This window comes from Micrasema longulum, unplaced genomic scaffold, assembly GCF_059751315.1.
Source record: "Micrasema longulum isolate JH-2025_06_02 unplaced genomic scaffold, ASM5975131v1 h1tg001149l, whole genome shotgun sequence".
In the NCBI taxonomy this organism is placed as follows: Eukaryota; Metazoa; Arthropoda; class Insecta; order Trichoptera; family Brachycentridae; genus Micrasema; species Micrasema longulum.
Window position 1 is genome coordinate 352,852 of NW_028278336.1, and position 17,576 is coordinate 370,427.

The following is a 17,576-nucleotide window of genomic DNA, read 5'->3' on the forward strand; positions in this document are numbered from 1 at the left end:
GTTGAAAAATAGCTAGCGACCCCTTCAAAAAATGATTTAAAAAAAGTGATATTTCCCTATGGCCCTTTTCACACATGCCACGCAAATCGACCAGGCCCGGTAATTTTACCGTGTACACCCTGTACACAAAACGTGACACGCGTATGCGTTTGTAGGATGTGCCCGGAAAATTAGTGGGCCGGGTGGATTGGCGTGGCATGTGTGAAAATGGCCTGTTAGCTACCTACCCATTGAGTCTGAAGACTTTTCGGTAGGACACATTTTTTTTAATACATTGATTTTACACACTTTTATACAATACATATTTATTTATTACTTCATGGGTTATTTTTTTTTCAATTGAAGATGGTTTGCGGGAGATCATTGAACAAACTTCGAATAACACAATGAGGAACTTCAGCCCTACGGGAAATTGGATACAAACAATGTTTTCTTACGCGCGGTAAAAATGAGAGCATTAAATTGTAGAGCAAAGTTTCTTGAAAATGTACGAAAAAAATATTTTGATAAATTAAACTACTTTCAACGACGTCAATGATTCGTATAAATCAATCGATGATAAAAGAGCTATGGAAGATATCCGGTTTGCTCACCGTAAACCGACCAATAGGCAGAACTGACAGAGAATAGGCGGAAGAGAACCTCTGACGTCACACGCGGAGTTATTTCAGAAAAACAAAACTTTAAAAATCATAGCATAAATACGTTATATAAAAATTTGAATACAAAAAATTTGGCTTAGTTTAATAGTCTATTAACCTTTTTTTTTAAAAACCACTGAACTTCCTCATTGAATGTTCGTTCTCAGAAGTAATTTGTGATTCGGGGAACCACCAGGGCCCCGAATACAATGGGAAGTTAACATTTATCTTCAATTTTATCTACAAAGGAAAATTAAGTTTTCTGTATGAAAAGCAGAATATGCATACATTTTTTTCTTTTGAACATGTTTAATTATAGGTTACCGACTAAGATACTTTAAATGTTCATGCAAATATACTCATTTTCGTACACAAATATCGGTTTTTCTTTATAGACAGTCGAAGATAACTATTTTAAGTTTCCAATATAATCGGGGCCCAGGGAGCCCTTAGTTTTTAATCTAGTATTGTGAGTGTGGGAAACTCTTTTTTTAATATTACGGATCTTTTCCGGGTTTGTTAATACTCTGTTTTAAGTACTTATTAAGGCTGTAGTATGATAAAAGAAAAATTAAAGTAATTAATGCCGTCGAATGGCTGATATGAATATTAAAATTTTGCTCAAAACATAAATCGTAACTGTTTAGAAAAGGTGCGGTGTCTTACTTACTTCTTAGATAAAACATATCAGCACTTTATCACTATCATTCCCCTTTCCACACCCAATGGCGTAATTCGACTATTCGTTAAATGAAGGTAAGGTGATCAGTACCGCGCTTCAGGGCCGCGATTACAATTATAAGTTAAAGACGTCATACCTCCACCATGCCGGTTCGGTTGAAGATAAATTCTCCCGAGCGATCGCGAAGATACACAACCGACCCTTTATCTTCAAGTTTTGAGGTAGGTACATCGGTATGTACCGAGAGCTCAAGTACCCCACGGTACACATATCTACTCATTAAAAGTGACAGAAATTTAGTTTCCACCTCGCAATTTTTCTTTTATTTACGATATATTTTCATTTTTACCTCTCTGAGGTGGTCACTTTTTTTTTCTTGAAACCCTTTTTAAAATACGAAAAAGAATTAATTTAATTTTATCAAATTAAATTCCGCCGTAAGCCTAAAATTTTCACTTAAAAAAAGCCTTTTGCGTATACTCAAAATGACTTTAAATATATATCGTCATGATCGTAGAACAACGACGCTTGTAAATTTCTCCAACTTTTGAGAACGGTTTAAAAAAAATTGACACTATGTCAAAACTTGAAAAGTACAAAAGCATAAAAATAATTTTAATGCTGAAATATATTATTATTATTTTGAATCATAAAATAGGGCACACATAAACATATTCTGATGTGTGCTCTAATAATAATATATGTAAAGCCTTTTCAAGATCAAATATAAAAGAAAGTCAATGTCAAGTAAATATAAAATCAGACATTAAATACGTCTTGTTTAGATATGATTTCCCTTAAAACAGTGATTCAAGGGGATGTGGTTTGATCAGATTAAACAATAACTAATCTTAATCTAATCACCAACAATAATGAACATTTCCGACAGTAACTATTATCTACTTATTTAAAACATAAAAATAATCAGAACCATGTTTTGCTGTAAAATATTTCCCGCGGGCGGAATGGAGACTACAGTTCTCTGTGTGAAATACAAACCAAAATCTTAAGTGTTTTACTAGATGGATAACTCTCAGGTAAAAAACCCGAATTCGAGTGGGGAAGGCGCATTCACTATTTTTGAGGTCCCGGGTTCGATTCCTGGCAGGGTCGATATAAAATATTTGTTGAAATAATTTTTTGACACTGCGATATTTCACTGTCTCTGGACTGTTACCTAAATCGTAGGCCTTGACCATCTTACCTTCCATATAACAAAAACGATCTAGATACGCCGCGATTGGATTTCCAATGCAATGCCCTGTGCACCACTGGGTGCTGATAGAGAAATTATGACACTACATTTAAACATCGACGGTAACGAGGCAGCTGATGAACTGCCAAGGCTAAGAGCTGGGACAGCCTCAATAGACCCTTAACCCTACTGTGGGTTGTCTAAATCCTAAATGTGCTCCTCGTAATGAGCTTAGGTCATGGGCCAGGAAGCAGAGTGTAATGCTCTGGCAAAAAGTACCTGGTCAGCACCGTGCGAAGGAACTGATGAAAGGGTACTCGCAAAGTTTTGCTTTTGACCTAATAAAGCTCAGCCGAAATCAAGCGAGGGTTATCACTAGAGCCCGCCCAGGGCACTGCAGATTGAACAAACACCTTGCTAGAACGAACCTTTCCGAAACTTCTAGATGTAGGTTCTGCAGTGCTGATGAGGAAACACCTATACAAATTATATGTGAATGTGGTGCTTTACATCATAAAAAAGGAGCCTTATCGTCGGGGGACCACTGGTTAAACCTGAGGATGTGAAAGAACTTGCCCCCTACCTAATAGCCCGAAATTTTCCGGTCTGGGCTTGGAGAGGGAGATTTAGAAAAATGTAAACTCTCGCCTTCCACACAGTCGCCAGGCTCTTCATAGACCTGGGCTTGAAGGGCGAGAACTATTAACGGGGACAAGTCACAATAGATCTTCACAGGTCGCAGTGACGTCAGGAGCATGCATATCACTGACCCTCACCACTAAGAATAAGAATAAGCACGCACATTTGGATGATTTACATGAAAACTTTTGTTACGCACGTCTAAGAAAAAATTATCAAAGATTGGAATGGATTGTACGTATATTCAAAATAACCTTTTTTCTTAAACATTTTGGAGAAGTTTCACCGCGCATTTATTATTTTAAAATTACTTTTTCGGAGCATCGGACTACCTTGTTATTCTTCGACTTGTTTGTTCGTTCGTGGATGCTGACGTCACCCGAGTCACAAGTCACAAGTTCTCCTGTTTTATTGACACTGTGCCTCATGGGATTATGTAGTAACTCTGGTAATAAAACTTGCGATGGAAAAATGATGCGTCAATCAAATAATGCTTCTTTTCTCATAATCTGCCTTCTTGAAAACCACTCGTATATTTTATGTACGCGTACGTACGTATTGTTGAAGAATAAATATGCATTCAATTATAGGGTGTAATGAGGAACTTCAGCCCTACGGGAAATTGGATACAAAAAATGCTTTCTTACGCGCGGTATAAATTAGAGCATTCAATTGTACGGCGAAGATTCTTGAAAATGTACGAAAAAAATACTTTGAATGGCGTCACTGGTTCATATGAATTTTATTATTTAGTCTATATAAATTGGTTATGTTTTTTATTGTTTATTATGTTAATTATAATTATTTTAATTATTTTAATTGGTTTAATTACGTTTTTTATTGTTCTTATTTTGTTAATTTTGTTAACTTTGTTAAATAGCTTAGGCATGTTTCACATTTTGTAAAATGTTTCCCTCGGCACGGGACATCCCAGTGAGGGAACATTATTCTGTATAAAAAAAAATACAAACAATGTAAAAGTACAAATAAATAAGTAAATATGAATCAACCAATGATAAGAGAGTTGTGGAAGATTTCCGGTTTACTTACAGTCAACGGACCAATCGACATAACTGACTTTCATTTCAGAAACACAAAACTTTAAAAAATCATTGCGCTGATGATGTGATGCATATTTATATATTTTTTAATTTGGCTTAGTTTAAAATTTAAAAATAAATGTTATGTGTACTGTAAATAGATATGTAAGTAAAATAAGTGTAAAAATTTATTTATATACTGTGTATTGTAATATAAGCTAACTTAAATAAAAAAGTGGGTTGGTTGAGTGTATTTTTCATAACTTTTTTTCATGTTGGTAAGGTACTGTGTTAATGATTTCAAATAAAATATATGCTTGCTCAGAATCTTTATATTTATTTATTTGACAAATGGTAGTCTGCATTACTTTACGGGCTTATCAAACCCATTACGTAATCCAGACTGTAAATATAAGTTACAAGTCAATGAATAGAAAACAGATAGCTGCTAAACTGCCGATTCTTCTTTGCAGTCTCAATCCTGGGGATTGGTTTGCAGCAAAGTCCTGCATCTCGTCCTCCATTGGTCTCTATTTTCTGCAGCCCTCTTCAGCTCGACATAAGAGGTGCAATTAAAATCTTCGCACACTTGCTCCAAATATTCCCGTCGGGGGCGCCCTCTATAATTTGTCCCCTCGGCCATTCCCTCTATGATGTCGTGCAGGAGACCCTCATGGCGCATAATGTGGCAGATCCACCGGGCTCGCCTCTCTGAGATGGTTTTGATTAGGTGCCTACCTTCTTCGATTCTCTTGAGAACCTCGTCATCAGTGATGTGGTCTCTCCAGCAAATTCCTAATATTTTTCTGTAGCACCACATCTCGAAGGCCTCTAGTCTTTTTTTATCTTTCGGTAAGGCACCATGTAACTGCCGATATGTACAGAAAAATAGATCCGTAATATCCGCGGAAGCCGTATTCAGCGAGCGAATTGCCCTATCAATGGGTGAATTCTGACTTGCATTAGCGTGCGTATAAAACAGTGCATGAGATCTCGCTCTAGTATAATGATTAAGAACAATATACAAACAGATTTTTTCAACAATTTATGCACAATCCACCCTAGTACCTACCTATATTTTTTCTGCGCGTTTTGAAGGTTCTGTTAATTTTTTAAAGACATACATATAAATATATTAAATATAAACATGTTTAAAAAAACATATATTACAACAGAGATGAAGAACATTTTATAGAAGGTAATATATAAACCTAGGCATTTACAGGGCCTATGACCTGTCATTGGCTGGTTTAAATGGCCACATTACGCACTGTAACATTCACCATTCTTTGTTTTTAATAATTTATTTTATATTTTATTACCGACCGTGCCGAAACTACCAAGCTACCTTATCAAAGTATATTTTAATCATTAATATTATCTTATTTTATTTTAACAGTGTCTTATTGTATGTTAACAGATCTAAACATATCTCGATAAGGAAGTTTTTATAGCTTGCAACCGATCGGTAATAAACAGAGTGATTAAATCCTATATTGTTGTATTTTAATTATAATTAACCTCAAAGTGCTTTAAATATATAAAAATACTTAAAAATAGGGTATTTTCGTGTTTACTAATTATTTTTATTTTTAAATGAGAAAAAATTACAATACTAACGGTATTAATATTTTTTTCTGGCGACGCGACGTTGGGTAAATTTCTACGAAGGTTTTAAAAATGCATATTTTGAATTACCCGAAAACGAGACTTCGCGCCCTGTGGGACAAACGGCGCGTATGACGTTTTGGCGCCAAACTTGTACGCAATGTTTATTAGAAGCACAGTCGGCGGTCATGACGCGTGACGTCAAAATGACGTGATGCCAACTGCGAGCCGTTTTGTATGTGCTCATTTTTAAATCTGAAATAAATTAAAACTTGTTTCGAATACATCGGTAGTTTATCATTAGAATCGTAAAAATCCGCTCCAAATTTATATTTTATATGATATTTTTATCGTTTTCCCGACTTGTGAAAATACCCTATTGTATATAAATATATTTTCGGTGTTTTTTTCAAAATACTTATCACGTAAAAAAATTTTACGTTATAAGTATTCAGAATATTTAAAGAAATATTCAAAACAAAGAATTAAAAAAAAAATATATATTTAAAAAAAACAAATGGTTGCTTACTTCTGCAGGGGAGAAGTGAGGGGAACGACGCCGCGCAGTTGTCGGCGCATCAGACTCTCCCTTTCCCCTCCTCTTTTTTTGCTTTTTTGATATATTTTTTAAAATTTTATTCGTTTTGAAAAAATATTTTAATGTGCCAATATGTCTTCTTGCTCATAATGATCATCATGGTTTCGGATGTGACAGGTTTTAATGAACACCCATTGACTAACAAAAAATCAGTAATTTGGTGTTTTAAATCAGCTTGTCGTGAAGTGACACTTCTTCTCTAGTGAATTACTGCTACTTGAGTTAGTTAAAAAAAAAATCCAGATAAGCTGCAATTGGAATATCAATGCAGTGCCCTATGCATCATTGTCTGTGGATAAGAAAATAATGACGTGTAATTTATTTTAAAAGTTTCAAAATTGATTTATGTTTTTTACTTCTCCAGGGTGGTAACAATGCTGGTCACACGGTGGTCGTAGATGGGATGGGCGAGTTCGACTTCCACCTACTTCCGAGTGGAATCATAAACCCAGAGTGCAAATCTGTTATTGGTAAGTCTTCACTCTCCATCATAATACATTACTTATTTATTTCGACGGCTTACGCCTTTAACAACGTATAAAATAATATTGAAAAACAATGATAATAAAACAAAACACCTGAACACAGTATAAAAAATATAGATACATGAAATAAAATCAGCAGAAAAAAGGAAATAATAAAGAAAAATTGAATAAGAAATTATAACATATTGAAAAAGTATTGAAGTAACGGAGGCGATGTATCATAGCATAAACAGTAAAACAAGTATAACACATGGTACATTTTTAGAATTTAGAAAAGAAGTGATTAAAAGGTAATGATTTTAATTGGTATAAAGATAAATCTATGTTTCCATGTTTGTTTGCTAACACGTGGAACCGTGGAATAGGTGAGTATTTGGCATAGTTTAAACTTTAAACTATGGAAATCAACAGCAAAAGAAGTATTTTGTCTCGTCCCACGCTGTCTCACATAAAAATTCACACAATTTAAAAGTTCGGGACTGTCAAGAACATTATTGAATAACTTGAAAAGCAGCACTAAATCTGAAATTTCCCTTCTATCACTAATACATATTAATTTTAACTGCTTCATTAAACACTTAAAGTTAAGCTCTACCTATCGTTGGTAAGTTGCTGCCACCAATGCAGTAGGTACTAGATAGTCTCACTTACATTCCTCAAATATGAAATTAAAAAATATTTAAATCAAAAATATAAACATGTTTAGGTTGAATATGTCAAAATCTCTCTAGACAAATATTATTTAACTCCGAAGGGATTTCACCATGGTTAACATATCGCACCTCCGATAAAATTGTCTTAACTCGAATAATTCTGATTTTGAGCTAAAAACACAGAAAAAAAATTTATTATATTAAAACAGGTTTGCTGGAAATGGGTTGAGATGTTCAAATCAATTTCGAAGATGAACTACACATACAAACACTACCTTGCCCATACATGCACTAAAATTAATTTGATAATATTTAGCGATATGTTGTAGAATTTTTAGGATGGGGTAGGGTAGGGGAGGGGCCAAGAGGTTGAACGTTACACGATTGGTTCATTTTTAAATCCAAAAGTGGACTATGTTGAAAAGATATTTGATTATCTATTAACGTTCAGTAACAGTTAACATTAAGTAACATTCAACCGCTTAGCCCGTCCCCTTCCTAGCCCCCACCCCCACACATTCTGCAACATATCGCTATATACTAATAACCTGATTCTAGTGCACGTTCGGACATGGTGGTGTTTGCATCCTCTTTAACTCTGCATGTAATTTATATATTTTTTTGTAAATATGTACTATGTATACTACGGTGATGGTAAAGGTGAAAGTGAGTTTTAGTATTTGCAAGTTAGTGTATTGAGTGTCCTGACGAATAGATGGGTATGTCTTGAAATCGGTAGACATAGAGAGTCATTTAGTGGTTAAATACTAATATTTACTTGACATTAATTAAGACATTTGACCACAAAGTTGTAGCTATGTTTTATAAAAGACAAATGAGACTATGGTTCTAGCTGGTTTTAACCATATTATGGAGAAATATAAAATAAATATTCATTGTTGTCATATTTAGCATACCAAAAAGAAGCAGGAAGGCCACCTATGAGTCTTCTACTGCATGAAATATTTTAACACATTTATAATAATATTAAAATATAGGTATCTAGTTTACCCGAAGATTCTATAGTACCAGTTCCATGAATAGGTAGTAGAATTTTTTTTTTGTTGTTTTAAAGATTGTATGAGAATATTGTACATTTTCAATCATAGCAAAACATTGACGACTTTTTCAGTCTTTTTTAATGTTTGGTAATTCGGGTGGTATTACAAGTGTTCCTACAATTGTCAAATTGTAAAGAACTTGCCAGAGTATACTTCATCAGATTTATCAATGAGATATTTTTTGTTTCATATTCTTGTGATCATTAATGACATCAAATCAACATTCATCTGACGACAAAACATATAATTATAATTTAATATTAAAATTGTACAAAAACGTCAACTAAACAAAGAAAAACGGTTTTATAAGTAATCAAAAGAAGCCTACTTTAATTTCTTATAAAAATATTGATACATGACAAACAAAAATCAGTTCACGCTCGAAGCTTCTGAACAGGTGGATCACCCTCGCTTCGTTTAGGTAACTAATTAGGAAGCTACTGTAAAGATACATTTCCTCTATATTTACTCAGCCCAATGGCCCGCCCGCATTTCTTTAATTCAATTAATTTATTAAATCCAATTCATTATTTTAAATTAACATATACATAACGAATTAAAATTCAAGACGCACATATTATAAAAAGAAAAAATTCATAAAAGAGACTCTTGTCAAAGTAGTACAAGAATCCTGCTCCGGAAAATTCCTTCAGATCATGGAACAGGTCAACGGCCAGAGGTAGCCCTTCCAACGGGCATTACCATCAACAGGTTGGTCCTGTATATTGGAACATGAAACAATCTATGCTGATGCTGTCTTAGATAATTGTCAGGAACATACAAACCAATGCTCATTATAATCTCAAAATTATCAACAATAAATAAAAATATGTAGTCAAATCCACATTCCTTCTTGTCTCTAAACTGTTGTAGCCAAGCATACCCTGGAGAAACTCGGTCGGGGAGAGCCAAGGATAATACCCGCACTCTCATGTAGAGATATCTCGGAAACCTCTTTTTGATTTTCTCTATCATAAAAGAGTATACTTCAGTTCATGTGACCCCCAAATCACAGAGCCACTCTTCAGTCTACTTGGCACGAAGGAGTTGCAAAGAGTTCTCGTAGGCGGGTATTTTCGAAAACCCCGGCAGTATGCAGAACGATTTTAGCATGTTGGGCAATCCCACGGATGAATGGCTATGAATCCAGGGTTTAACAATCAAATCATTTTGACCATTTTTCTTGTGTTTCAGGTAATGGAGTAGTGGTGCACGTCAGCAGTCTGCTAGAGGAACTAGCCAAAAATGAAGCCAAGGGAATGAATGACCTTGCTAAAAGGCTAATCATTTCAGATAAAGCTCACCTTGTGTTTGACTTTCACCAGCAGGTACCGTATTTTAATGGTCTTATCATTTTAACACTGATAATAAACACTTCACTGTCTGAATAGCCGTAAAAGTTTAACAAACTAAAAATTGTATTGAACACACCCAATTAGACACTAGTTAGACAAGTATTTAAAAATATTAAATTTATGTTAAGTATGCAATTTTTTATATAATTTTCCTCTCTGATCCACTTCTTGTATAATTTATAAATGCTACAAAAAAATATTTGTATTACTGCACAAATAAATGGTGATTTTACTTAGGGCATTTCAAAAACATTCCTAAACATCCTACCAATAAACATGGACATTTCGCATATGTACGCGTTTAGAGAATTTATCTTATTAAATGTATATAGTTTACAAACAAACCATCAATATTAGATTTTTGGTGACCATTAAAATATGTATTTTTTCTAAACTTGTAATTAATTCTATAGCACTCTGTTTCTGAGCAAAATGAAGAGTAAAATTCAGTGAGTGAATTAGAACCAGAATTCTGAACTAATGTTTTAAATTTATGGTTCTCAATTCTGAAAAACTAAATCGAGTGGAATTTAGTCCACCTCGTGGTGTACTACCGGTGAAAGCCTTTGCCTACCATGCCCGAGGTCTATATGTATGTTTTGCCCTCAGGTGGATGCCTTGCAAGAAGCGGAAAAGGGCAAGAAGTCACTGGGCACGACAAAGAAAGGCATCGGCCCCGCGTACTCCTCCAAGGCAACGCGTAATGGCCTCCGAGTGGCAGATCTGGTTGGGCCCAAAGCGGAATTCAGAGAAAAGTAAACGGATTTATAAGCGTACTGTCTTATGAGGTCTATAAACATTGTTCTCTTTTATTATAGGTTATACTATTACCCGGAGCATAGTCAAAGAAATCCAGAAGCAGTATTTTATTTTGTGTAGCTTTTGAAGATGTCTTTTGTATCTCTGTAGTGTTGTAGAGGGTAGCGCATTGCATTGGTTCGATTCCCCTCTAAGGTCAGTGAAAAGCTTAATGTACCTCTGGACTGGTAATTGAATTTTTACTGCGTGTAGGTTACAGCACACTCTTATTATGACAATATGCTGTATCTATAGATACAGCATTTTGGCTTAACAACGCTCGATCAATTCCATTCATCGAGTTACATCATATGAACTTGCTTTTTTTTTGTTACTTCCTAAGAAATTTACAAAAACACATTTTTTAAAAATGTTCCGCCAGAACAAGTTTTTGTGAATTTTATTCAAAATACAAAATACATTTTTTTATTTAAGTTTTTAGTGAAGAGTCAACCTAACTTCTCACCAAATTTTTAATTATTCCTACTATTAGTTTGCGAGGAATATAACATTTAAGATACAGCATATTGCCATAACATGAGAGAGTAAAAATGATAATGATTTATATTAATTTAAACACACGCGCTTTCGTACACATATATACAATGGTTGATTGATATGCTCCTCCCCTGTTGGAAGTGGACGAGAAAAAGTTTTTGTACCTTGTTTTTCAACGTAGTCCATTTGTACGACCTCCGCCAACCACTCATCTACACGGCACATGACCTCATTGTTGTCCTTCCACTTAAATGTTCCTCGAGTTTTGGGAATAGTCGGCAGGGGTCGAACAAATGTTCTCGCAAGAAGCTACAGAAAGGTTGCAGCATCGTTGGAAGAAGCGCATACAAGTCCAAGGAGACTACGTAAAAAAATAGTGTACAAAACCTTTTTTTATCTGCCTTCATCCACTTCAAAAAAGGTCATATCGATCAATCCCTTGTAGGCAAGAATTGACCAACTGCAGTCTAATTTTTTTCAAAGTGATTCTTACGTTTATCAGCTTACTGAATTATTTATTTACCATTAGGGATTTATTTTCTAATGAGTTTAAATGACACTACTGTTAAGTCACCCAGTATTTGAGTCAATATTTGTATATTTTATACTTTTTTTAATGCTTTTACTCTTAATACATTATGTGTCCCAATCCCCTGGGCTTGTAGTTTCGTGGAGTTGGGATGTGTTTTTTTTTTTTTTATTATAACCCAAGTAAAAACAATTCTGATTTATCTACAAAGTCACTTATTTATTTATCAACGAATAATGTCAATTCTTACATGTTGAGATGAAATTATATTTAAATATAAAATCTCAAGTTAAAACAAAAAACAAATAGCAGACATTTAAGACAATTAATAATGGTAAAAAACCAATTATAAAAATATAACGATTAGTTCCAATCATCAATTAGTACTTTGAATTATTATTTTTTGTATGTACAACAAGGAAAACATGTTCTCAAATGATTTATTTTGCGATTGGTCATTTCTGTGCCTATGTAATAATAATATATCATAACTTGATTTTGTCTGACAATCTTTTGAAAAAATGTGTATCTGAAATCTTTCAGAAATGTTTTTGGTATGATTGTCCTTTTACATTTTATTTTTATTTTATAAATTTATTGCATAAAATTTGTATACATATTTAATAACAGGGAATCTATATAAAACTAATTAAAATAAAATGAAAATGGAGTGTTCTCTGTTTATTATAGTCTCCATCTAACATGGCTCGGCCTGTTCTAAGATGGAGCATAAGTAGTCCTATACTAATAAAACAATAACAAAAAAAATAAAACTAAAACTAGCTTTATTTGTTTTGTATGTTTAAAATGAATCAGTGATAAACACTGACATGTAATAAATAGACACTGTATTATTTTCTTACTAGCTTTATCCCAGATAAATTTGTATTTGATTGTATTTACAATTGAAACAATACATCTGTTCGGTTTTTCGCATTTGCAGTGTAGCATTTCCATTTTCTTATCCCACACAATGGCATTTTTTTTTGCTTACGGTTTGGTTTGATCACTGAAAGAAGACGATTACCCACCAATTGAAATGCCATTGACAACGCTCTTGTTATGTGTCTATTGAATTATCTGTGATTGGTAGTAATTTTATTAATACCATTAAGCAGAGAACATTTTCACTGTCAGTTATTTCATCTAACATTATAAATGTTTAGGTATCAGACAATGCTCAAGCAATACCAGCGGATGTTCCCATCCCTCGAGGTGGATGTTGAGCACGATTTGCTGCAGTACGAAGCCTTCGCTGACCAGCTCCGGCCGCTTGTCCGAGAGACGGTCTCCTACCTTCACTCCTCGCTGGCCGAGGGGAAGAGGATCCTAGTAGAGGGAGCTAATGCCGCAATGCTGGACATTGATTTTGGTACAAAATTTTGTATTTTTTTATTGTTTATAAATTTGTGCATAATAGTTCTCTCTCGAAACTATAGTTATCATCATAAAACCCTTCTGGTATCTTGATCATTAGTTATAGGAAAGTAAGGTGAGCAGTCTTACGTTTCAGGTGCCAGTTCGGAAAAAAGAAACATGTCATGTCAACCCTCCCGGGAATATAACCCATGACCAAACCACTACTCTACAGCATGAAGTTTTTCCTCACTCTGCTTCCGTTTTCAGGATTTTTACTTTTTTTAGTTTTCCAATAAAAAATGTGTCTAGGATTCTGGTTCTATTCCGCACACAGAATTTTATTCTTCATCCGCCTGGATACTCTTGTATTTAACCGCGATTCTTCAAATAGAATAAACGTTACTAACATTTATAAGAATGTTTTTTAAAATTAAAATTACGATCTGAATTCCGATTTAATCAATAAAATTATGTTAACTGCTTTTATTTTTTAGTTGCACGTCGACCATTTACGTATAAAAAATTCTGGATAGTAAAAACACAATTTTTATAAAATTCTATATTTGTAGCACTAACTTTGTGGTGTTATAGTTCAAATTAAAATAAAACTACTTTGTTTTTAACCACTTTATTTTGTTTTATATTCTTTACCTACCGGTTTTAAAGCTACACAAGCTGATCAATGCATAATTTTCTAATGAATTTTATCCTATTTTATTTTAACAGTGTTTACTAAGTAAAAAATATTTTAAAAGTTGTTAAAAACAAAGTTATTTTATTTTATTTTTTATTTTATAGCCTGATATATGTACCAACAAACCTGAGAATAAAGTCCTTTGGGGTTATTACGCCACATGTCATTTTCTTTCTGCTTTCCATCATCATGATGATTGAAACGTCGCCAAAGAGTGTGAATGACACCCGGCACAATAACCCAGAAAAACTCAATCTGCGTTTGAATGGCCACGAAAAATCTAAGAAATTTAACCTGAGAAAATATTTGAGAGAGAGAGCATGAAACTCAAGAAAAATTTTAAGATAAAATTTAATTAAAAAATAATCTTTAAAGGGTTTTTTCTTAACCGTGTGTCCAGTACTGTATACCGAAGAATACAGTTTTGTGTGTAATATAGAACCAGAACCATGGATGAGTGGAGATACTGAAAAAAAAAATCGAGTGGAAATTAGTCCGCCTCATGATCTAATCTTTCATTTGCCTATGTGTGTGAGTTCTCATGTTCAATTCCAGATAAAAAGGGGCGTTTCTTGTCCTGAGTTCTGAAGTATCTGTCTGAGTTTATTTGTTTGTTTTTATTTTATTTAATCAAATTAATATTTCCAGGCACTTACCCTTACGTTACGTCTTCAAACTGTAGTATCGGGGGAGTATGCACCGGCCTCGGCCTTCCTCCTCGGGTCATTGGTGATGTTATTGGTGTGGTGAAAGCTTACACCACCCGAGTGGGAGATGGCCCCTTCCCCACCGAACTTACAGGGGTAAGTTTTTTGACATTTTACTTTAGTAGTATTTATTAATTGCTGCATTAAATAATAATTGTTGATAACGAGTCATGCTCTACTACATTTGCATTACCAAGGTTCTACTAAAACAGGATTTTCATTTTAAAACATGATTACTTGTTTATTATGAAAACTGAAAATGTCTACAAAGTTTTCTCTACCTAGGGATATAATTAACAATGGGTGACAAAGCTGCATTGAAAAGGGCCACGAGAGAGTGTAATGAGGAAGTTCAGTGTCTTTTTTTCATTTGTTAAAATACTATTATTAAACTAAGCCAAAAAAAAATATTTTTTAAACATGTATTATCAGCACTATGATTTTTATTTTTTAAAGTTTTGTATTTCTGAAATAACTCCGCGTGTGACGTCAGAGGTTGTTCTCTGTTAATTCTTCCCATTGGTTCGTTTACGGCAAGCCAACCGGATATCCTCCACAGCTCTCACATCATTGGTTGGTTCATATGAACCAGTGACGTCAATCAAAGTAGTGCGTTTTCATTAAATTCTTTTTTATTATTTTTTTCGTACATTTTCAAGAAACTTCAGTACAATTTAATGCTCTAATTTTTACCGCGGGCAAGAAATTTTTTTTTGTATCTGATTTCCCATAGGGCTGAAGTTCCTCATTATATTTAATCATGTTATAAATAGGTGAAGCTTTTAATACATTCCTTTTTTATTTTATTGTCTTTTATATTTTGGTTTGTATTATAACATATCGCGAGGTAATTACTACAACTAGTTCATTTCAAAATCAGCATTTTTTAGTCAACCTTTGAAACACATATTTGTGTCCTCTTCCATGGATTCTGCAAATAGACAAGTCATGCATTCAAATCATCATAATACTATTTAAATGCATCACGACTTGTCCATTTGTAGCATTCATGGAGAAAGATACCAAGATGTGTTTTGGTGGTTTCAAAAATTCTGATTTTGAAGTTTACAGTTTGAAGAACTACAATACTATTGATAATTATTTTGTATTATTTTATAATAATTACAATAAGGAAGTTTAGTGCTGTGGAAAATTTGTTATAATATTTTTTTTCCTATATGCGGTAAAAATTAGAGCATTTAATTGTACCGCAATGTTTCTTGAAAATGATTTAAATTAAAATTACTTTGAAATGTCACAAGTTCCCGTGAACAATAACCAATCAATTATAGCATTGTTGTGTGTTGTGATGGATTTCCGGTTTCCAGGTAGCTATTTTTTTTCAACGTTTAGTGTATTTTTACCCTATGGGGCTCTACTTTTAAATGTCAGAACTAACCAACGATAAATTTTGACGGCATGGGGGGAGTAATTTCAAAATTACAAAACTTTGAAAAACCATAGCGATGACAATATGATGCATATTTTTTTTTTTTTAATATGGATTAGTTTGATAGTCTATTAACGAATAAAATTATTTTAAAAAACCACTGAACTTCCTTATTGATTATTTATTATGATTGCAGTTACAACTATAGCCCTAAAATAACACATAGTGAGGAGTTGTACCTTAAATATCAAGATAATCCGGGGTATTTAACCCACTAATAATCATGTATATATGGTCAGCAATAAACACCATTATTTGGCATTGATCTGTATATTGTACTATTACTATACCGATAATATCAGTTTCTAGAACTGAGTTGTCATTAACTCTTTCAGTTTGTATTTGACTTTAGTAGACAGCTGCACTAAGCCTTCTTTACGTGTCCCTGGTGTTTAGGCCTTACAAAGCGCCCTATTTATTTTTATAATTGGCATAAGAAAAGGTCAGGTTATGTTGTTTGTATTTTAAATTCAGTGTTTACGAATAAAAAAATAATCCTTAAAATTATTATTCTCTACAGGAGCTTGGAAGTATAATTCAAGTGAAGGGAGCAGAAATAGGAGTCACAACCAAGCGCATTAGGAGGTGCGGCTGGCTCGACCTTGAGGTTGTCAAGTACACCGCTATGGTCAACGGATACACAGCGTAAGTTGACAACATCCCAGAATTACATCAATTTATTAAGCTATTTAAGAAAAGAACAAGATTTAGGAATGTTGTGATAATTTACGACACAGGCTTGAGGGAAATCATATTATTTTAAGTTTTTAAAAATTTACAGGATTTAATAAAAAACTAGTTATAATGGCAATATTATTAACACACGTTCCTCAAATTCCTTTTCGTATATAACTTAGTGGAATACCTGCATATTCTTTTTTTTAATTATAAATATAAATACGTATTTGAAATAAATGCTACAGCACTGAATCTAAATAACGAAGAATTGCCATAAAAATCTACTAAGTTCAGCGAAATGTTATAAAAAATAAAAGGGATCTAGTTTTAAATGTCATTTTTTTATTTTAGGATATGTGTGACTAAGTTAGATATTTTGGACTCCTTTGAAGAGATCAATGTCGGAGTTGGGTACAAAATCAACGGCAAGATTATTGACTACTATCCATCATCCATCGCTGAGTTGAGCAGTGTTGAGGTAATTAACAAGTAACCATAATTTTTACACAAACACAATATTAAATTCAAACTCGTATACACACATTATTATATTAGTAATATATTGTTTTACTGTGAGAAAGGCTGAATACCTCCATTGTATTTTCTGTTGTTACCTAACCTAAAAATTATGTTCCTACAATGACAAAGAGTTTTATATAATACCTCTCTATTGTACTGAATGTTCGTGTTTAAGAAGGGGGTTAGTTTTCCTTCTTTTAAAATCGTTGTTAAAAATATTGTTGTATCTTTGTTAATTTTTCAGGTTGTTTATGAAACATTACCCGGTTGGAAATGTTTAACTAATAAGGTCAGAGAGTTTCCAAATCTCCCAGAAAACGCAAAGGCATACATCCAAAGAATAGAAAAATTCCTTTCCATTCCAGGTAACTTTGATACTGACAATTA

The 17,576-nt window shown here is 33.5% G+C and overlaps 1 protein-coding gene across 1 annotated transcript in view; it reads left to right on the forward strand.

Annotated features, from left to right (window-relative positions):
- Window positions 1-17,576, forward strand: part of Adss (adenylosuccinate synthetase) — a 32,657-nt gene that overhangs the window by 13,831 nt on the left and 1,250 nt on the right. The window contains exons 2-9 of the mRNA XM_088233781.1: window positions 6,768-6,873; window positions 9,797-9,930; window positions 10,567-10,712; window positions 12,949-13,154; window positions 14,484-14,638; window positions 16,513-16,637; window positions 17,022-17,148; window positions 17,434-17,554. Of these exons, the coding sequence (XP_088089907.1) occupies window positions 6,768-6,873; window positions 9,797-9,930; window positions 10,567-10,712; window positions 12,949-13,154; window positions 14,484-14,638; window positions 16,513-16,637; window positions 17,022-17,148; window positions 17,434-17,554 (1,120 nt within the window). The remainder of the gene's footprint in view (window positions 1-6,767; window positions 6,874-9,796; window positions 9,931-10,566; window positions 10,713-12,948; window positions 13,155-14,483; window positions 14,639-16,512; window positions 16,638-17,021; window positions 17,149-17,433; window positions 17,555-17,576) is intronic.